Consider the following 21,091-nt stretch of genomic DNA (forward strand, 5'->3'; position numbering starts at 1 on the left):
TCAATCGTGTTTGCTGTAGTTTGGTGATATCAGAGGAAAACTATATAATCTTGTTAAAGAATTTACATTTTTTTAGACAAAACCATTAAAAGTGATGTCAGTGTTGTTATTATGGGATTAGCACGGTGTCATAAGTACAGAACACTCGTACAACACAATGCACAAATAAATGTAGACTTACCAACTTCAACACCTGCTGCTCACACAGTGGCCCATCCTATCCAGGTTGTGATTGGTCAGGCCGGGACGCCCTTATGCCGCATTCAGACCAACCGCAAATTTTTGCTGGCTTATAGATTTATATGTACTGTGCTTTATCCTTAACCTTTCCTCTCCTATACTCCTTATGTAAGTCCGACAATGTTACACAAACGACGAGCACCTGGTAGGGTAGGATTTTACTTTCCAAGCTTTGTTGTGTCATCACCTGACATGTTCACGTTGTCTTTGTGTCTTTTTGGAGCCAGGCTTTAAAAGGTTCATGTAATGTCACTAAGACACTCAAGACTGACAGGTGCAGGGACCACCCAGCCTTTTGTCAGTCGATGCTTCCGGTTTAGCTTTAGATAAAAATATTTTAAAATTTAAAATTGTGACGCTGACAAAAAGGAGGTGTGTTGTACAGTAATGATTATTGTGGGATCACTGTCACACACTTTTTAATGGACTAGATGAACTGACAAAGTACACGGAGTACATTTTTAACAGCTTTTACCTGTTAATCAGTAGAAATGCATACATTCTGACGTGCATACACGGTTACCAAATTATTTACATAAATACATTTGTATGTATTTATGTCCAAGATCTCTTCCTAAACAGATTTCACAATCAGCAGGTGGATTTGTTAATAGTATTAGTTATAACTTTTGAAAAAATGTTAATATCACATATCATACATTCATTCATTCAAACCTTTATTTAACCAGGATAAAAAGCTTCTTGAGATTAAAAATGTCTTTTACAAGAGTGTCCTGGCAAGTGGCAGCAGCGCGGTTACAAATAGAGACAGCGACACTTGCAGGTAAATACATAGACACACTTTCACTCATCATATTCAAACAACAATGTCATCATAAAAAAAACCTGGGTCCTAAATCAATTTAAAAACAGTGACAGACAGACTGCCTTTCTGCAAGGTCCTTTAAAAAGCCTTTTTTTAGAGATTAGAATCAGTTTTAAAGTAGCCAGATTATGTTGCAAGATGTTAAAAGCAGACTGTAAATTTGTGATTGCTTGACCTAATGTGGACCCAGAACAATAGAGAACAGTGTCATCAGCATAGTAAGGATAGTTTGTATATTTTACATTATTTTAGAGGTTGTTTGTATAAATGATAAAAAGAAGAGGCCCAAGGATTGTGCCTTGAGGCACCCCTTTTGAAATATTTAGGGAGGCAGATTATATATCAAATCCTGTGTTTAGTTCTTTTGCTTTGACATGACAATCCAACCACTGTCTTGGTGCCAGGCAGCTGCAGCAGAGTTTGACTGACAGAATTCACATCAGCACCAAACGAGCTGTACTATCCAGGCGAACGCACCAGAATTCATTCATCCTGCTGTTAGACGTTGTTGTAGCTGCCTCTGAAGCCTGGGGCGCTCTCCACTGGGCGTCGTAAGACAAGTCGAAGCGTGAGGGGCCGGGGTCTAGGGAGACTCTTGCCGTAGGGAGCGAGCCCTATGCGGGATGAGGTTTCCAGGGCAACCGGCTCCTTCTTGTGGGTTTGGCGGGAGGGGCTTAGAGGGAGTGATAGGAGCAGCAGAGAGATGCAATTAAATTTTATTTACATAGCGCCAATTCACAACAAAATTTATCTCAATGCACTTTTCTTATAGAGCAGGTCTAAGTTTTTCATTGTATGTTCAGTTGTTACCGACAATTGTATTGTCGTTCCAACGACAATACAAACAGGCCACAGTGTCCATGCAGGTTCTGTTTGCTGCATGAGACGAGAACCTCTTGGCAGTGAAGTGGGCTCGTCTCTGCAGAACTTAGACATCGACTGAGTCTGACTTTCTTAAAGATATTCTACAAAAATGGATGTTCAGTCAGGCAGACTGGGGCTGTTTCGTTTAACCAGAGATGGTTCACAGCGGTTGGTCTTCCCAACACATGTTGAATTGTTTGCGTGACACAATTGGTGCAGAAGAACATTCTCAAAAGGATCCACAAGAACAGGTGGAGATTGCATTGAATAGGTGAAAAATGCTACATTGACGAACAAATGCTGATATATGAGTTGTAAATTAGAGGCATAGATATGGATCCAGATTTACAAATCACTCTACGTTTATGTAATGTTTTACAAGTTACATATTTGTTTGTAAACCCTTATGAGACTGTTCTAATCCTGTATGTTTTATTTAAAAGGCTGTGATCATGGTTTGGCTTCATCTGGAAATCCGGCTTTTACGACAGTCTGACTTTTTTATCACATAATGTTGATCATGACGGAGCATGCATAGTTAGAGACACTTTTGTGAACATAATAATCCACTTTAAAGAAATTATACATATTTGGGGGGAAAAAACTGATTCTGCTAAAGCAAAACTTCCTTTATGCTTTAAGCTATAGAGTTTATATTTATGCCACCCATGTTTTATTTAAACACAAGCAGGGATACATACACAGCTAGATACAGCAGTTGCTAATTCACACCTCAGACAATAAAATCAAATTAGCAACATACAAGCATTCACAAATGTTGTTTAAATGAAAACTGATTCACATTACTTTTTCCCAGTAACTGGTTCTGTGGTGTGGAAATCAGATACAAATATCCTTTTCATTGCGTCTTTTTCTACTTTGGTATATGAGCAAATTCATCACGAACAAAAACACCATCTTTGTCAAATCTACAAATGTATGTGATGAGCTCATACAATATCCAGATGAATCACTCAGGGTTGAACAGCAGAGATTTTTCTACTACATGCTTATGCTGCGTTCAAGTCGGGTGGGAAAATTGGGACAAGAAATAACAAACATTCTCGTATTCCCTTATGGAGCCATTCAAACGTCATGAGGTTATTACTTGGTGATGATACATGTTTTATATCAAACCAAACCAAAATGCAAAACCACCCATTTCACATGATCTGACTTCGGCTCACAGCCATAGGCTGTATAAATGAAGTGGACGCAGCCACCACATATGTCAGAATTTTGACTTCTATTTTCTGTCCTCTAACATTTCATCTATTTTTTCCCCCCTTTTCTCAGCAAAAATGTCAACAAGTCAGAATCAGAAATACTTTATTGATCCCCGAGGGGAAATTCTTTTGTCACAGTTGCACTTGTCAAAGGTAGATAGATAAAGAGTATATAAATATAATAGTATAAATATAAAAATAAAGACAAATATAAAGGAGTGTGGGTATGTACAATATTTACATTATTAAGAGTTGTGATGAACCAAAAAGGACTAGTGAATAAATAGCAGCAGAGAATATTGCACATTAATTATTAAACAGGTAATTGTAACGGTGGGAGACAGAAAGGACCCAAACGCAACGCTGAGGGTGAAAGAGAGGTTTATTGAGGAAAAGCAGGCTCGAGGCGAGGGCAGGTGGAAGGAGGGGGAGAGGCAGACGAGGACTCGGGGAACCGAGAAGCTGGAGGAACGGAGGGCACAAGGCTGGAGGCTAGGGGGGAGGCTGGCAGACGGGTAGGTGAGGACACGGAGACGGGGGTCCAGGCGGGGTGCGAGTGGAGAAGCCGGGGGGGTGTCGTGGAGGCGGCGAGAGGAGGAGGCAGGCGAGCGAGCCCGGCTGGCCGAGCTGGGAGGCAGAGGTGAGTGAACCTGGCGGGGAAAAACCGAGAGACAGGGTTAGTAGGCAAGAGGACAAGAGGCAAAAGGAGTATAAGAAATAAAGCCAGAACGAAGCGGCGACACCAGGTCAAGAGCTGCGACGATCGAGCGAGGGTGGAGTGGAAAGCCGGGGTAGATATACTGGCAGTGATGAGGCTGATGGCTGGCAGGTGCGGCGGCCGGGGATGGAGGTAAACGAGGTGCAGGTGTGGGTAGCCAGCCGGGCTCCGGAGCAGGGAGGGAGAGAGCACACAGAGAGAGAGAGGAGGCACAGGAGAAACCAGAATGTGAGGGAAAGGAGAAACAGGACACTCACCGACAGCCGGGCTGTCACCGCGACAGGGAATATTGGACAGAAAATAGATAATGAGGTCTAGTTTAATAACTGACTAAGTTTTAGACACTTAGAGGGAGGAGTTAGAAAGCTTGATGGCCACAGGCAGGAATGACTTCCTGTGGCGCTCTGCGGTGCATTTTGGGGGAATGAGTCTTGCACTGAAAGAGCTCCTATCTTTGAGGAGGGTTTGTCCAAGATGACATGTAGTTTGGACAGCATCCTCTTCTCTGACACCACCGACAGAGAGTCCAGCTCCACCCCCACAACGTCGCTGGCCTTGGATCAGTTCGTTGAGTCTGTTGGCGTCCGCAGCATCCAACAGCAAACAGGACAGCACAGACTCATAAAACATCCTCAGATCCTCCTGCAGATGTTGAAGGACCTCAGCCTCCTCAGAAAATAGAGACGGCACTTCCTGTAGAGGCCTCAGTGTTCTTGGCCCAGTCCCGTTTATTGTCCATGTGCACTCCAGGTATTTGTAGTCCTCCACAGTGTCCACAGGGATGGAAACAGGGGTCACTGGTGCCTTTGCTCTCCTTAGATCCACAACCAGCTCTTTAGTCTTTGTCACGTTGAGCTGCAGATGTTTCTGCTCACACCATGTGACAAAGTCGTCCCCCCCACAGCTCTGTACTCTGCCTGGTCACCCTGCTGATACATCCAACCACAGCAGAGTCATCAGAAAACTTCTGAAGATGGCAGAACTCTGTGTGGTAGTTGAAGTCTGTGGTGTAGGTGGCGTCTTTGGCACAGGAACAGCACAGCACAGGGACCCTTTGGAGACTCAGGCTCAGGTTGAAGACATGGCGAAGGACTCCACATAGCTGGGGGGCACAGGCTTTGAGCACCCCGGGACGGGGACACCGTCAGGGCCTGCAGTCTTGTTGGAGTGGGGTCTCCTCATCTGTCTTCTCACCTGGTCAGCAGGGGTTGGTGTCTCACAGGAGGGTGGGGGACAGTGAGGAGGAGGAGGGGGGAGTAGTGGGGTTGGAGGTGTTAGAGGCGAAAGAGCAGCTGAGTTAGTCCTCTAAATCTGTTGTTAGACAATAACAGCTACCAGCGTTCTGTCCTTGAAACTGCAGAAATGACGAGCTGATGCAAGTCCTCTATAGTTTTGTGGTGTCCTGCACGGGTTGGAGGATGTTTGGACACATGAGTGTCTTTTATCCCTTTTATTTTATCGTATTTTACTAATTTTATATTTATCTTAAACGTGTATTTTAGTCTTTTCAATGTTTTCATGCTTTTATCTTGTATTTTTTTTGTATTATTGTCTTTACACTTGTTAAAGCACTTTGTAACTTGTTTTTGAAAAGTGCTCTACAAATAAAGATTATTATTATTATTATTATTATAATGAGTGGGCCACGATGGAGGAGGTGTAGGCCTGAACGGTAACAGACATCGTTCTTTTACTTTTCTACTATGACAAGTCAAATTGTCTGCTGTGAAAAATACCGCAGCTGAAAATAATTGAACCACTCCGAATTCCTCCTGATGTGATAAATGAAGGTGTTCATTTAAGATAAAACACATTTCTGGTGCAGTGGTTAGCACTGTCTTCTCACAGCAGGAAGGTCGTGGGTTCAAACCCCGGTTGCCCCGGCCTTTCTGTGTGGAGTTTGCATGTTCTCTCCGGGTGCTCCGGCCTCCTCCCACCGTCCAAAGACATGCAGATGTCCAGGGTGTACCACGCCTTGTGCCTGATGTCAGATTGGCTCAAGCCCCCCCGCGACCCTGTATGCAGGATAAGTGGTTGACGATGGATAAATGTGCTATCTTTGAACTTCTCACAGTAATACATCTCTCTCTTTCTTTTTACTCCAGACAGCCTGAGAGCCCCACGAGGATCCTAAGAGAGATAAATGATGGCAGGTCATTGCATCCCACTTTACCAAGCTGTGATGTAAAATCATAAAAACTCTTCCAGTGGCACAGGAACCAATCAGCAGCGACCTGTGACAGTGACCAATCAGCGCCTGTTTGACACATTCGTCCTGATTGACCTCAGTACCTCTTCCCACCCCTTTAAATCAGGAATTCTTTACAATTTTGCCGACTGCAAACTGCAGAGCTGAACCAAGTTACCAACAGTTAACCACAGCTACACAGGAACTCAGGTCTGTCACCTTCATATTAAAAGCAGATGTATGTTAATTTGGGTGTAAAGAACGCCACAGATGTATTAAAATATAAAACATAATATCATAAAATCTATTTCACAATACAATAAATTAATCTAAAGGCAACGCGGTGCATATACTTATATTATATAATTATAAATGGTTTTATTTTTAACCATCTAAACCGGAAGTTGTCTCACGGCTACCTTCGCACAACCACCAAGCTAGCTAGCGTCATTCACAGTGAGCTAACGGCCGCAGCAGCGTCGGTCTGTACGGGCTTCACTTTTAGCTTCAGTGCGACAGTTTAATAGAAAATGGCTCTGCTTACGCCGTTACTCGCTTTTCTGTACCACCTGCCGCAGGTGTACAAGTGGCTGCTGAAGCCCTACTACGTAGCGTCCCTGTTCATGTCCATAGCCTTTCTAGCTGTCCGCAAGACGCCTGGCATCTGCGACAATCTGGCCACGCAGCGAGAGGACGGCAACTCCTGCGACTTCGACTGGGTCCGTAGAAAATACTAGTCACAAATTGCTTTTCAAGGGTTGGTTTCAAGCCGAGTTAGCTGGTCGGGGGGATGAGCGGCGGATGGTGAGACTGGCTGAGAGAAAGGCCCGGTGGCTTTAGCAGGTGTTAGCTAACTTACAGGGAGAGGATGGAACTGGAAATTCATGCTGTTTTGCTTATTGGCAGATATTCAAGTCACAAAACGTAATTTATAACCCACTGCAGTTAATCAAGGTGTTATTATATACGGGATATATATATATATATATATATACTCTGTAAATTTTTATATATAAAATTCTTTGTCATCTGCATGATGACAAACAGAGGGGAACAGTGTTTCCTAGCCTCTCACCGTGAATGCATGAATTCATGCTTTGTCAGGTCTGTCAGCAAGACATCCATCTGGAGCCAATCCCAGCTGACACCGGGCGAAAGGCGGGGTCCACCCTGGACAGGTCGCCAGTCCATCGCAGGGCCACACATAGACAAACAACCAGTCACGCTCACACCTAAAGACCATTTAGAGACACGTCTTTGGATGGTGGAACCAACGCGGACACGGGGAGAACATGCAAACTCCAGACAGAAAGGCAACCAGGGTTTGAACCCACGACCTCCTTGCTGCGAGAAGAATTCCTTTGCTTCGCCTTCGTGTCGCCGCCCGACAGGAAATCGCGGCTCTACGCGTCTTTGCATTGACTTTGTATGTAAACTCACCGCCCCGAACGCTCGCTTCGCTTTTGGTCTGAAAGCACCATAAAGCCTGGGCCGCTCTGCGTCAGAGGGGCTAGTGATGTGTCTGTTGCGAACAATTTTAAGCAAACGATGGGATCCGGTGTAACACCAAAACCTGTGACCCATCGGATTCTGTGACTAAACCCAAACGACCATGTTTTCCTAACTTTAACCGAGTATTTTTGATACTGCAACAAAGCCTCTGGCGCTTAACTTCCCATTTGGGTCATCTGATAGAGCTGATTTAACCCAGGTAGTCGCAGGTCATGTAGGCTCTCGAGGAGACAATGTAACAGTGATCTGTCTTGTTGTCCAGCTTAAATATGGTGGAATACTGTGTGTTATGTGTTTACCGCTACCATCTTCGATATAAAATGTTTGTTTGTACAATTCCTGAAGGATGAAGCCAATATGGACAGACTGGACACATTTCATGTTTGTGTTCTCAGAGAGAGGTGGAGATCCTCATGTTCCTCAGCGCCATCGTCATGATGAAGAACAGACGAGCGAGTGAGTAAATATCTCTGCTGTTTTTTATTTTGAATAGATTTTTCCTGAGCATTAATATCACGTTATGATCAGATGCATGGAAGATAATAGTATACATCCCTGAACCACGGGCGCCAGAACCGTTGTCTGCGGTTTTTAAGACCGACCAGTTTGGACCGGATCACTTCTGCCAGAGCACCGTCGGTTGGATCCGTTCCACTTGGCTCACTCGGAGCACGATGTATAAATTAAACCCCATTCTGTTATTTCACTGCCTGCTGCTCTCCCGCCACACAGTAAAGCTGCGTTTCCACCTGAAGAACTTTTAGTAACTGAAAGGTTAATCCAGCCCATCGCCAGCGAAGGCAAATTAACCAGCTGACGTAAACGCTGTACAAAGCAACAGACCGGCATCATTATTTGTGAGCAAAATGCATCGATATGAACATCAGATTTGACGGATTAAAAATTGCTTTTCACTGCTCACTTTATTAATTTCTCCAGCACAGATAAAGAAACACAAATATTAAATCTGAACAGTCTGGAAGGTCATGGACAAGAGCTGCAGATCAGCTCGCAGCGATCACGTCTGTGTTGTATTTGGAACGTGATTTATTACCTGCTGTAATCAGCTGTTCCATTTGTTTTGGAGAAGAAACCGACCGACTTCGGCTCCGTGTAGAAACCTCCTGACTGATCAAAACTTAAAACAACAACAACAACTCTGGACTCCGTATTTAGCTCAACTCCGTCAGCTGTTCGCTGACTATCTTCAGATTTGATGTTTTTAGCTGCTGTTGTGCTTCATAAAGGCGTCGTGTTTTAACTGTGCAGTTTAGTTGACCACGTCTAGTGCAGCGGATACAGTTAGAGGTGTAAGCCATGTAAACTCCCTCAGCCAGGGCGGACTGGCACAGTAATTCACACCTTCTTCACACAAAGCGCCTCACCGCTAATGTTGTAGACTAAACCCTATTTGTTGATGTAACTGGTACCAAACATCTGGGCCTGTAAAGCAGCCCATCTGAACGCTGACTGAGTGCACCCTCAGAAACTCACCAATCATAGACAGATGTACAAGGCTACACACGAAAAGTAATTAGCCTACATTTTTAAAAAAGAGAATGAGATGTACAGAGTTTGTTCAGATGCTTTTCTTTATATTCAAGCGTCAATCACACGTTAACTGGATCTGAACATAAGCTAATAATAAGCAAACAGCACAAAAATAAAAGTACATGGCAGATTTATTTGTGAAATTGAGTTTTGAAACTCCCTTCAATAAACATTAATATAGAATCAATTATAAAAATGGTAACAGAAATAAACCATCACCAGTGGAGCAGAGCTGAGGATGAAGTAGAGTTTAAGAGTCTGATAGCTTTGGGCGGAGCGTCGCTCCCCGTCTCAACACGCTAAAACGTGCGGCCAGCTGCGTGGAAATTCTTAACACCGACTTATTAATGGTTGCCAACGTACGTTTGGCAGACAGACGCAGACACGGAGGATTCTCCTGCTTGCTTATTATAAAAATAAAAGGTTGCTGTATTATCACTGCTGCGTGTCAAGTTGACCATTAACAGCAGGCCGGTGCAGACTCGCTCCCTCACCGTTCTTCAACACATTATATTTAAACAAATGTTTGTCAGATTGCACATGTGCGAGTAGATACTTGCACTGCAACAAATAACGGTCGCAAAATGCAATTTATTTGGGTCATAATTGAAATCACGGTTATTAACACAATTACTGGTTGAACTGGGAAAACATCATGCATTTATTGAGCTTTTAAAATTGAGTGCTTCATTTAAAAAAAAAAAAGATTATGCATTAACTTTAAACAGCATCTTCGAGCGCAGGAGGATGACGGCGGCACAAGTGTTTTATCAGGTTGAGCAGGTGGCAGCTGAGCTTCTCCAGCTGATGGCATCTCGTTATGTTACATAACGCTAAAACTCAACCGTGGTGTTCTGTCAGGACATGCAGTGACTTAAACCAACGGGGAGGAAAGTATAAATCCACTGATACAGATGGGACAGATAAGATGCTTGCCTATGATGTGGGAGACCCGTCCACCAATGTGTCCCTGAGCAAGACACTTAACCCCTCGTTGCCCGAGAGGCGTGCGACCTCTGACATAAATAGCAATTGTAAGTCTAAATGAATAAATACCTGTAATGTAATAAACTACAAATGAAACGAAAAAGCATGCAATTATCGTTTTAATTCGATTAATTTGTTTTCATAATCGGTGGACGCCAACATGGGAATCGTTATTGAAATGTGATTAATTGCGCAGCCCCGTGTCCTGCTAACTTATATGGTGTTCATGGCGTCTCTGCATCTGTTCACTCAGTCACGGTGGAGCAGCATGTTGGCAACATCATCCTGTTCAGCAAAGTGGCCAATGTGATCCTGTTCTTCAGACTGGACATCCGGATGGGTCTGCTCTACCTGACTCTCTGCATAGGTCGGTCCAGCCTCCCCTCAAACACTCACGCATCAGATATATTTTATTGGATTATGTAAGAGGAATTTGGTGATTAGGTGCTAGACGTATACTCGAGCTCAAACATATAGGTGACATAAATACATGTAAAAATACACACAGAGGCAAGTTATACTAGAATGGTGTGTAGCTGTTATTTACACGAGCATTACTCTGGATTTGTGTTGTCCAAACAGATTACAGAGGAACAGGATTTGTATTTATATAAATGTAAAAATTGATATAACAAAAGAACACACCTACACATACACCATCCTGCTGCCCAAATACTCACTACCGCACCAGTTATTTTAATATTTGTAACCCCCAGAAAATAATCCACAAATGTGTACTATGATGCGCAAATATTTCACCATCCACAAATATTTCACTATCCACAAATATTTCACTATCCACAAATATTTCACTATCCACAAATATGTATTTTTACATTTGTGATGAGTAAAATCATATCCACAGAAATACAGAGTGACGTCTACACACAACAGTTTTTGCACGATTGCTTTCTGTCAATTTGTGGGTCATGTTATATTTGTAACTTCCTTTTTACACATTTGTGGAATTTTGTCCAATGTGTTCTGCAGAGATCTGTAAAAAAAAAAAATATATATATATATATATATATATACACACAAATATCTCACTACCCAAAACTTGTATTTTTATATTTGTGTTGTGTAAAATCATATCCACAAAAGCAAATATGTACAATTTACACAGATATTTTAATTTCACATACAAAGTGTTATTTACACATTTGTGGATCTCTGTTTACACACAAAACAGCCGAGCTTTTATTTGCTGAAATCACTGAACTGACCTGAAACTACTATGAAACAGTTTATTTATTTCAGCGATGGACTTCACATGACAAGATTCATTTTTATTTTTTCTATTTATTGGATCATTTTAAGTAATACTCTGTTGAATGGCTTTCAGTGTGAACACCAGAAAGAATGAATGAAGTAATCGTTTCAGCACCAACTCTGCTCCTGATGTTCTTCTGTTTCAGTGTTCCTGATGACCTGTAAGCCTCCTCTTTACATGGGACCAGAATACATCAAATACTTCAGTGACAAAACCATTGATGTGAGTACAAGTAGTAGAATTTGTAGCAGCAGTCCAGCCAGTGTAGTTCAGCGTCTAAGCAGAATGCTAAAAGCTTTAAGAGTTATGTGCTTGTGTGGGAGAGGTGCAGGTTACTTTTGAGTCATGGATGAATATTGTGTGTTTGTGTGTCCAGGACGAGCTGGACAGGGACAGTCGGGTGACGTGGATCGTTGAGTTTTTCGCCAACTGGTCTCCGGAGTGCCAGTCCTTCGCTTCTGTTTACGCTGATCTCTCCCTGAAGTAAGACGCCGTCCGCCAGTGAAGTCTAAAGTGCACTTGGTGACATTTAAAAAAAAAAAGCACCCTCACTTCCTTTTTTTGTTTTGTGTGTCAGATATAACTGTGCTGGTCTCAAGTTTGGCAAAGTGGACATTGGACGTTATGGAGAGGTTTCCAAGAAGTAAGACTTTGTATTTGTTATTCTCATTTGTCTCCAAGTCTCTCAGGCCGATGCGTCTTTGTTTGTGTAGAGAGGACTGACTGGAAATGTGACCCGCTGTCTGGTACGGATGTCTCTCTGTTCTGCAGATACAAGGTGTCTGCGTCTCCGCTGTCCAAACAGCTTCCCTCCTTGGTGTTGTTTCAGGGAGGGAAGGAGGTGATGCGGCGCCCCCAGGTGGACAAGAAGGGAAGAGCTGTGTCCTGGACCTTCACCGAGGTCAGACCGGACTGTACACTCAATTCCCTAAAATGGCAAACATCAGTTTACTCTTTGAAGCCGTGCTGTGCACCAGTGTTATAAAGAACTGAGTCAAATATAGTCCGAAGGTAAAAAGTGTCCAGCAGAGCTTTTGCTGCCAACTTGTGAATGCTGAGGCTGTTTACTGAGAAGTGATGGTTTAAATCTGTAATTGGAAACCTAACTGCAGAATGCACTTCATGAAACATCACACGCTTTTGATGCTATTGTGCATTTGCACCGTTATTGTGCACGTGACCGCTGTAGTAACAGTTTTATTCTACAGGCGGAGTCCAACGTCACATTTTTCATTACGTTAGACTCTCTGGGCCAGTAGATCAGTTTGAGTTGTGCACTACTGGATCCCTGCCGGTACCACTGCATTTTCCTTATTGGCTACAGAAAACGTTAAATATATCTTCCAGAAATTATTGAAAGAGTTTATAACTAAATAATATATCTGTTTACTTTGTAAGTTCACAAACTACATCTCTGTAAAGAGGTCTGGTGTTGAGTTTAGCTCTTGGCCGGTGTCTCCGTCTCTGACTTCAAGGAAACCGTCAAATAATCCAGGAAACTCACAAACGGCAAGGATCAAGTGCACAATTTCAACAATTCAATAAGAAGATATTACACGTGGATTTGATGTATCACGCAGATTAGGGCCGGACGATACGGCCAAAAATGTTACCACGATAAAAAGTTTCATATGTTTCGATATCGATAATTACCACGATAAGTATCAAATCGTTATTTCTTTCGAGTTTAAAGGCTGATTTTTGCTCCTGAGTGAAAGTTGAAGAAACCAGATGGTTAACTGAGGTTTAAACTCGTCTTTATGGTCAGAACACGTGAGGATCACTTCACACATCTGAGGCAGAACATTCAGAACCATTACGATAAAATCTTTGGCAACAAATATGCACGAGTCAAATTAGGTAAAAGCTTTTTTCAGTCCTTTTTCCTCAACAAAATAAAAAAACTTAGAGGAAAATTAAGTCCTAATCCAAGTGAATAAAATCAAAACATGTCTGCGAATAAGCTCACGTCGGTCTCTCTGTCTGTCTCCACCAGGAGAACATCATCCGAGAGTTCAACCTGAACGAGCTCTACCAGAAGTCCAAGAAGCTCAACAGGACCAAAGGAGACAAGGTCAGCCAGTCCCAGTTCCCACCGGTCCCCGAGGAGGAGGAGCCCGAGCAGCAAGGAGCCGACGGCCAGTCGGAGCGGCCTGAATCCAAAAAGGACAAGTAAGACAGTTTGCGTCGCTCAGCTTGGACTTCTGGACGGAACTCTGTCTCTTCTTCCTCCCCTCAGTGTTGAGTTTGTTCACTCTTGGCCCGTCGCGTGTTGTGAATACCTGGACTTTGTTTTTTCTGCCCTGAGAATTCAAACTCCCACAGCACCTCCTGCCTGCCTCCAGCATCAACGGCATTCACCGTCGGCACTGGCGCGGCTGCAGCGACCTCCGTCCTTTTCCCTTTTCTTAAAGAACAAAGACAACACGTGAACACTTCAGTGGAGAAGCAGACAGTGAACCGGCTTCTAATGTTAAAACCCGGTCCAGAATCTGAGCGTTAGGCCCGGAGATGTGCTGTGTGGCCACGTCTATGTAGCACACATCTGATGGTTCAAGCTGTGAAGTCTGACTGGCTGCTGCTGTAAGAGAGTCGGTGTCAGAGTTCTTACTAATTAACAGTGAATGTCATGCTGTTTTTTTATTTAGATATTTTATGCAACTAATTTAATTCAGAGTAGATTTTCTAATCATTCTATGATTAACTGTATGTTCATGTAAACTGAGATGTAACACGGAGGCAGAGTTCAGTACGTTCAGGTTCCTGCTGGTTTTGTTTGGTGCAGTATGGGAGCTGCATGGTCGGGTGGAGTTACACTCGTTAACTAACAGTTGGACAGCCTCCCTATTGGTCCCCGTGGACATTAGTTTGTACTGTTGTGGACAGACCGAGCTCAGCTCTCCCGTCATTCCAGCCTTTGTGACTCCACATTCCCTCGGTCTGGATTTCCAGGATCCTCGTCTCCTTTGCTCGCTGCTGCTTCTGTTCACTTGTTGCCTACATTCATGCCGTGCTTCCCCCCCGACTCCGTATGTCAGCAACAGGGTAACTAGTATTTTCCGGCCAGGCTCCCAACAGTCTCAGGACCGCAGCAAATAGAGAGCAAATAGAGTAGTTTGATTTATTCATAAACTCCCTTTCCGTTATTAGTTAAAGGCGGTTTCCCCCGGTCCTTCTGGAGTTTGAGGTATTTGATTTATTAGCACTGTTTTTTAATAAGATTTCTGATCAGAATATTAACCCCCCCCCCCCCTTGTTGTAATAACTGTGAAGCTGTTTAGATTTGCTTTTAAAGACACTGAGCTCATTCCTTAATTACTAAAACTTTTTTTGTTATGTATTGTACTGTATTTTGAAAAGGATTTGTCCTTCTGTCACGTTGCATTTCATTTAAGTCTGGCCTGTTTTGTTGACCGTGTAATAAAACGATGTGCATTTCATTCCTCACACAAACTCTAGTTTGACTTTTCTCTGCCAGGTGAACGTGTCCTCTTATTTCCACAATCAGAGAAGTAAACGTTTAGTGGGCCGTACTTTGTCTTAGAATAAGGACCGCAGACGCCAGCAAACCCTTTTGTTTTCAGACCGACCAATGAAAGACGCTGAACGAGAGATTTAATTGAGAAGCCAGTGGAACAGAGGCGAGTCGTGACTTCAGCTAGGGCTGCGTGTCGCTGGTGTTGTAGCACTCGAGGCCGGTCTGAAGACCACTTTTTGATGGTCTTTGTCTCGTCTCAGACGTTGAGGACTCGGGATTTTGACCAGTCAAGATCATAACTTTGGGAATATCAGTAAATTGCTTTTGCATTGTCTTATTTGTTAACATCCTAACTTTGCTTGGATGTAAGACGTGTTTCTTCAAATGCAATGACCGAACGTGTTGTTCCCATTAACGACTGCCCCCCCCCCCTCCCCTCTCCCCACGATGGTGTCATGTAATGTAGGGAACTGGTCTCGGTCTCTAAACTCTGGTCTTGACAACAACACTAGTTATCACGATAAAAACACTTCATATCGTTCGATAGATAATTATCACGATAAACATCAAATCGTTATTTCTTTCCCGTTTAGAGGCAGATTTTTCCTCCTGAGTGAAAATTGAAGCAACCAGATGTTAATTATGTGGTTAAACTTTCCTTTATGGTCAGAACGGGACAAACACTTGATGCCAAACAGCAGATCGCTTCACAAGTCTGAGGGAGAACAATCAAAACGATTATCTTTTTCATCAAATATTAATCTTTCTTTAGGCCTCTTAACAAAATAAATATTTTAATATTTGATTAAAATGTATTAAACCAAATATTTATTGACAAGATATTGAACATTTTATTGTTATTGAGGTAAATTATTGTGATAATTATCATTATTGCAATCCAAAGCACTATAACTCAATTTCCTTGTGGTTGGTTGAAAAAAAAAAAAAAAAAAGAGTGACAAGTGTTCACCTCTTTGTTTTAAGTTTATTATCAATTTCACGGTCCTGCACCACATCCACCCATCCACAAACACACTCACACACACATTAAGCTGTACAATACACACATTGGTCATTTCTTTGATTTGCATCGAGCACCTTCATTCACAAATGAAGTTAAATTTACATTAATTTGGAGACCAGATGGAATTTCATGAATCTGGTCTACAGTCTGAATATTAGGACACGGTATTTTAAATAAGACGTCCGTGTCTGAGAGAGTTTGCGGCCCTGTTTTTTTTTTTTGTTTGTTTGTTTTCTTTCCCCAGAATAGAACATTTAAGAAATTGGAGCTGAGATTCTTTCACAGAGGATCAACTGAGGAGCTTCAACCAAAACCAATTGGAAGGGCCCTCTCATCATAAATCTGAAACTGACAACACGACCCCTCTTGAGTCGATACTAAAAACTCTTCATTTATCAATAGCTGTATTTTCATATAAATCCATATAAAACAATTTCAAATTAAATAGGTGACATAAAAAAAACACTTGAAATTTCAAGGCAACTGCTCAAGGAAAACATTTTCTAGAAGTACGTGCCTCGTCTTAAGGAACCCGTTAACAACCAAAGGCCAAACCATGATTATCATTTACTTTCCCACTTCCTGTTTGTTCAAACAGACGACATGGTCCACAGCCAAACACGGCGGCCTACAGTGGCTGGTAAGAGTAGTGCATGCTGCAGTCCGGTAAAAATGCCACTCTAAAAAATGAAGATAAAGAAAAAGACATCCACATTTGAAATCACATCGTCCTGTACAAACATATTCACATCTAGGAAGAAATCAACGAGTTAAAGAAAAGGCGAATCAGCATTGTGTTTTTTTCTCTCGTATTTCTTCCCTAAAGTCAGTTCACACAGCGACGTGGATCGATCGCCAGCGCCGGGGTCCCGCTGTGGTCTCTCGGGTCCGTGACAGATCCCTCCGACTGCCTGATTTTTGTGACCTCCTGTCGGCTGCGAACGAGGCGGCGGCCTCGAGGAGAGCGGCGTCGCACAACGCCTGGGAACGCTTGGTCCAACGCAACCGCACCACGCTCCGTTTGGGTGGATGCTGGTGTTAAAAAGTAGGGTTTAACTGACAACTAGCTATCACTTGATCAACACTGAACTGGTTGTCTATGGGAAGCCCTTAACTTTGAATGAATCTCTCCGGGTTTCAACAGACCGCACCAACGTGTTCACTGATCAAATATCACATCTGCGTCGATTTGACCTTAAATGCAGCTTCAGTCCCAAAGTGCTGATACGTCATTAACCTACAGCGATCAAACCCTAATCCACCCCTCTGGTGGGGATCAGACTCCTCCCCCTGGCAGGGCCTTGCGCTGCTATACTTTTCTAAAGTAACCCCCAGACCTGGCCACGTTAAGAGGCCTGCGCCACCTCCCGAGCTACAGCGAGGAGGAAACCCACAGAAACCAGGAGGCAAATCTTGTTTGTTTGCACCGGTGAAATCCCAACAAATGTTCTTCTCTGTCCCGGTACCTACGTCAGTCATTTTCCCAGCAGTTACTGAGGTGGATGTCTGGAAGCAGGACAGCCCTGTGCCGTTTAGCTGCACGGGCAGTGAGCCAATGAGGAGCGAGACCCTGACAAAATGGTCCAGTCCCTCCTCAGATGTCCGGGTCTACAGCAGCTCCTTGTATCGTCCAAATCTGTCCCAGGAAAGCAGAAAGGGGGCGGTATTTCCTCGTCGTCACAGTGGTCCAAGACAAGCTGCCACTCACACAGAAATCTCGTAGGTCGTGCCTCCGACGCCAGTCACCTTCTTTACCGCGCCACCCTGGGGCTTATGGGCGGGACTCTGCATCAACGGCGAGTTAGGATAGGCCGCTCCGGGGCGGGCGGACACGCTGACTGGGTGAGAGGGAGAGGAAGGGGCGGAGCAGGAGGAGGAGGTGGAGGAGAAGGGCTTGCCGCCATTGGTCCGACCGAGAGGTTTCATCTGGATCAGCTCATCCCTGGTGTTAGAAAAACACAAAGAGACAGAATCAGTGGCGGCCAGGAGAGGAAGTCCAGGGCTGATGAAGAGCAGATGCAGACCTCGATGACATAAAGCCAGTATTTTACCACTTCACTCATTCCTACAATACACACTACACTGAAGTTCAGACCATCTGGACCTGCAGGAAGGACGACACATCAGTGCATCACACATGGTGTCTGACGCACATGTTGTGTATTCTCTGGTGTCATCGAGCAGAATAACTACAGCTGGTTTCCTGCAGACAACTTAAATTAGCACTTAGAACGCAATTTAACATCCCAGCCAAAGAACAAACGGCGGCTGGAAACCAGGCGTTTTATTTAGCATCATTATTGTTTTGTTTGATGATATTTTTCAGTCCTTCCCAGGAGTTTTTAACAGTTTCTTGGAATCTATGACTTAATGAAAGTACAGCGTTGACTGATTAGGGTGTTAGCAGATGGGTTTAGTAGCGCTTTCACTTTTAAAAGCAGCATGCTAAAAATCACACATCTAGCGGTTATCTCTTATTTGCTTCCAACGCCACAAACGAGAAGGGGTGGGAATCACCAGAGGCCCCACGATACGATATTATCACGATATTTATGTTGCGATTTTAAATATATTGAGATATATTGTAATTTATTACCTTTTTCCAACTTCCAATTAGGTCCCTAAAGTCAAACTTTGTCAACATTTATCTAAACGTTTATCTAAAATTTTATCTAAAGTTTATCATGTCACATCAAGTTTTCTAGTGGACTAAAAGAACAATAGATTTTATTATTCTAGTACCAAAAAGTTAAAACTCCCATCTGCAATTTATATACTGAAATATCGATACTTGGCGTCCGTGTATCGCCATGGCAAACATCACGATACTATGCTGTATCGGGTTTTTTTGCCCCCACTCCTACAAACGAGCCACAGAATCCGCCCTGTTTCAGCAGACGTTGGTCCACTTCCAGGCAGCGGTCCTGTCGGACCAGAATCCGTTTTAACAGAACCTAAAGCTCCCTTTTTTCAGCTTAACACCACTATGTTCCTGAGAAATGATCACTGCGTTTCCTTTAGTAGTCGCTTAATCTGAGGACCACACTATAGGCACTCACGCTCAACACACTCCTGTAGTCATCAAGGTCACAACGAAGACACACAATGAGACATCCTGTCCACAACCTGCAGCAGCAGTAAAACTGCATGAGTTACTCAAACACACACAAACAATGAGCAGGATGGACAGAAACACACACACACACGTGTCAACATGTCAGAAGGTCGTAATGTAAAAAGTCTGGCTGCGTCACTAAAACGAGAGGAACTAAGCTGATACTGAACTACAACTCAAAACGGTTGGATGTGGTGCTGCTGTTCATTCCTGGGAGCTACGCCAACTCTAACTGCCTCTTTCTATAATCACTCACTTTACTATCAGTTCTGCTGCTGCTTTATGTTTTTCTTCACACATACATTGTTTACTTATATTCTAATACTAAAACTGCCCGCTTAGCTCCTTCCTTTCTCCGTTACACTGATGTAGGGCGAGAGGGCCAAAAATATTATTGGATATCGATAATTATCAGGATAAATGTCAAAATTCAAGATGTTGTCGCTTCTGACTGAAAGTTGGAAAAACCAGATGATAGTTTTACAGTCAGACAGAACATTCAGAACTATTATGATAAAATCTTCTTTTCAACAAATACACACGAGGAAAATGAAGTATTGATTTGTTGCCCCGCCCTACGCTGATGGTTACGGTTTCTATGGTCACAGGTTTCATGCACTGGCACACAATTCAGAAGACGGCGATAATGCAGGGGACAAAAACAAACCGAGGTCCTTCTAACAGAAAGCTCACAGACAAATGGAAGACAAGCAAACGGGAAAAGGAAGAGGAACTCACAGGAAATCTGGCAGGAGGAGGAGGTGAGAAGGGAAGAGGAGGAGGAGGAGGAGGAGCAGTCAATCAGGAAGTCAGGTTTTCAGGCGAGCAGGTGGTTTTTTCAGGGTTAGCAGCAAACCAATCGTCCCGACAAAAGGCGAAACTCATACTCACTTCGGCGCTTGTATTCCTCCTCCTCCTCCTCCCATTCCTCCACTTTCTCCTCCTCCTCCTACCCCCGCCGCGTTCGCTCCAGCTGACGCAGACGCCTTTCGGACCAGCCGATACTGCATTTCAGCGGCGGCGGCGCTCGAATAAGAGAGCGACTTTCCCAGAGGTGGAGGGTGCGGGGAGCGGGGTGGGTGGGTCGTGGAGGAGGAGCCCAGAGGGGTGTCAGTGGAGCGGGTGCGGAAGGGATAAGCGTGGTGGGGTGGTGCGTGAGGGGCAGCGAAGCGGGGAGGGCGGGAAGTAGAGGAAGAGGAGGAGGAGTGGTGGTGGTGATGGGAGTGGTGGTGGTGGTGGTGGTGGTGATGGTGTGGGGGAGGCGGGGCCGAGGAGGGGGGGGGGACCGAGGCCTGATTGGCAGGCGGGGGGAGAACGCCGGCGTGGGGCTCGCCCAGCAGTCGCTCCCTCTCTGGAGGAGGCGGCGGGGAGGAGGATGTGGAGGAAGAGGAGCGATGGAGGAAGGGGTGGGGGTGGTGGTGGTGGTGGTGGTGGTGGGAGGAGCGGTGGTGGTGAAGGGGCGACTGGGAGGACTGGGAGGACTGGGAGTGCATCTCAGCAATTCTCTGTTGTGACAACAGAAAGGGGGAGCTGTAGCCGCCTGCTGCCGGCGTGCAGGGTCTCCCAGAGGAAACCTCAGGGGCCGCCGAACCCGCCACCACTCCTTTGTCGAAATCGTCACCGCCTGCCAGTAAGCTGTCGTACGACAGGCTCCCGTTGCGGGACGGGTGATGAGGCGGGGGCGTCTGATTGGCTAAGCTCTTGAAGCTGGTCGAGGTGGTGGTAGCCTCGGAGACTTGGGCGGCGCCCGCTGAGGTGTGCGTGGAGCTGGAAGATCGCGACGCCACTCCCGATAGGACGGTGGGGTCGGAGAAGGAGGGATACGAGCGTCCGCCAAGCGAGTAGCCGGGGATGCCCCCTCCTCCCGCCTCTCTTCCTCCCTCCCTCCTCTCCCCCCCTCCTCTGTCAGCTGACGTGTCCCTCCTATCCAGGCTGGGCTGCGAGCGGAAACCGGGCTGCTGGCTGGCCTGGAGGAGGGAGGAGGTGGAGGAGGAGGAGTCCCTGGCACTGCCGACACTCTCCCCTCGACTTAACTGGAGGAAGCAGGAGGAGAAAGAGGAGGGAAGGTGAAGGACAGAGGGGCAGAAGG

The 21,091-nt window shown here is 44.6% G+C and overlaps 2 protein-coding genes and 1 long non-coding RNA gene across 7 annotated transcripts in view; 1 reads left to right on the plus strand and 2 right to left on the minus strand.

The window, feature by feature from the left end:
* Nucleotides 1-3,520: 3,520 nt before the first annotated feature.
* LOC119899849 lies at nucleotides 3,521-4,194 on the minus strand. Its single transcript, XR_005443930.1, has 2 exons — nucleotides 3,900-4,194; nucleotides 3,521-3,806 (listed from the first exon to the last, which is right to left on the minus strand). It is a non-coding gene; the product is annotated as an uncharacterized LOC119899849 (long non-coding RNA).
* A 1,823-nt stretch (nucleotides 4,195-6,017) lies between these two features.
* tmx2b (thioredoxin-related transmembrane protein 2b) lies at nucleotides 6,018-14,832 on the plus strand. Of its 2 annotated transcripts, none has more exons than XM_038714640.1 (8): nucleotides 6,018-6,272; nucleotides 7,970-8,030; nucleotides 10,366-10,479; nucleotides 11,531-11,607; nucleotides 11,762-11,868; nucleotides 11,963-12,028; nucleotides 12,157-12,286; nucleotides 13,382-14,832. In XM_038714640.1, the coding sequence occupies exons 2-8, from the start codon at nucleotides 7,988-7,990 to the stop codon at nucleotides 13,559-13,561; spliced, it is 717 nt and encodes a 238-aa protein (XP_038570568.1). In that variant the 5' UTR covers nucleotides 6,018-6,272; nucleotides 7,970-7,987; the 3' UTR covers nucleotides 13,562-14,832. The 2 variants fall into 2 exon arrangements, with proteins under 2 accessions (XP_038570568.1, XP_038570567.1); XM_038714639.1 differs by lacking the exon at nucleotides 6,018-6,272 and adding an exon at nucleotides 6,593-6,781.
* Nucleotides 14,833-15,828: 996 nt separating this feature from the next.
* The window catches only part of zdhhc5a (zinc finger DHHC-type palmitoyltransferase 5a), a 36,364-nt gene continuing 31,101 nt past the window's right edge, over nucleotides 15,829-21,091 (minus strand). For 2 of the 4 annotated variants that reach the window (XM_038714637.1, XM_038714636.1), the window contains exons 11-12: nucleotides 19,894-21,035; nucleotides 17,592-17,829 (exon numbers count right to left, since the gene is read on the minus strand). In XM_038714637.1, the coding sequence (XP_038570565.1) occupies nucleotides 17,592-17,829; nucleotides 19,894-21,035 (1,380 nt within the window). Of the gene's footprint in view, nucleotides 17,830-19,740; nucleotides 21,036-21,091 lie in introns of all 4 variants that reach the window. The other 2 variants (XM_038714638.1, XR_005443928.1) reach the window with 2 other exon arrangements.

The sequence above is a fragment of the Micropterus salmoides genome, unplaced genomic scaffold, assembly GCF_014851395.1.
Source record: "Micropterus salmoides isolate LMB-PRFRI ecotype aquatic unplaced genomic scaffold, ASM1485139v1 Ms_hic_scaffold_12, whole genome shotgun sequence".
In the NCBI taxonomy this organism is placed as follows: Eukaryota; Metazoa; Chordata; class Actinopteri; order Centrarchiformes; family Centrarchidae; genus Micropterus; species Micropterus salmoides.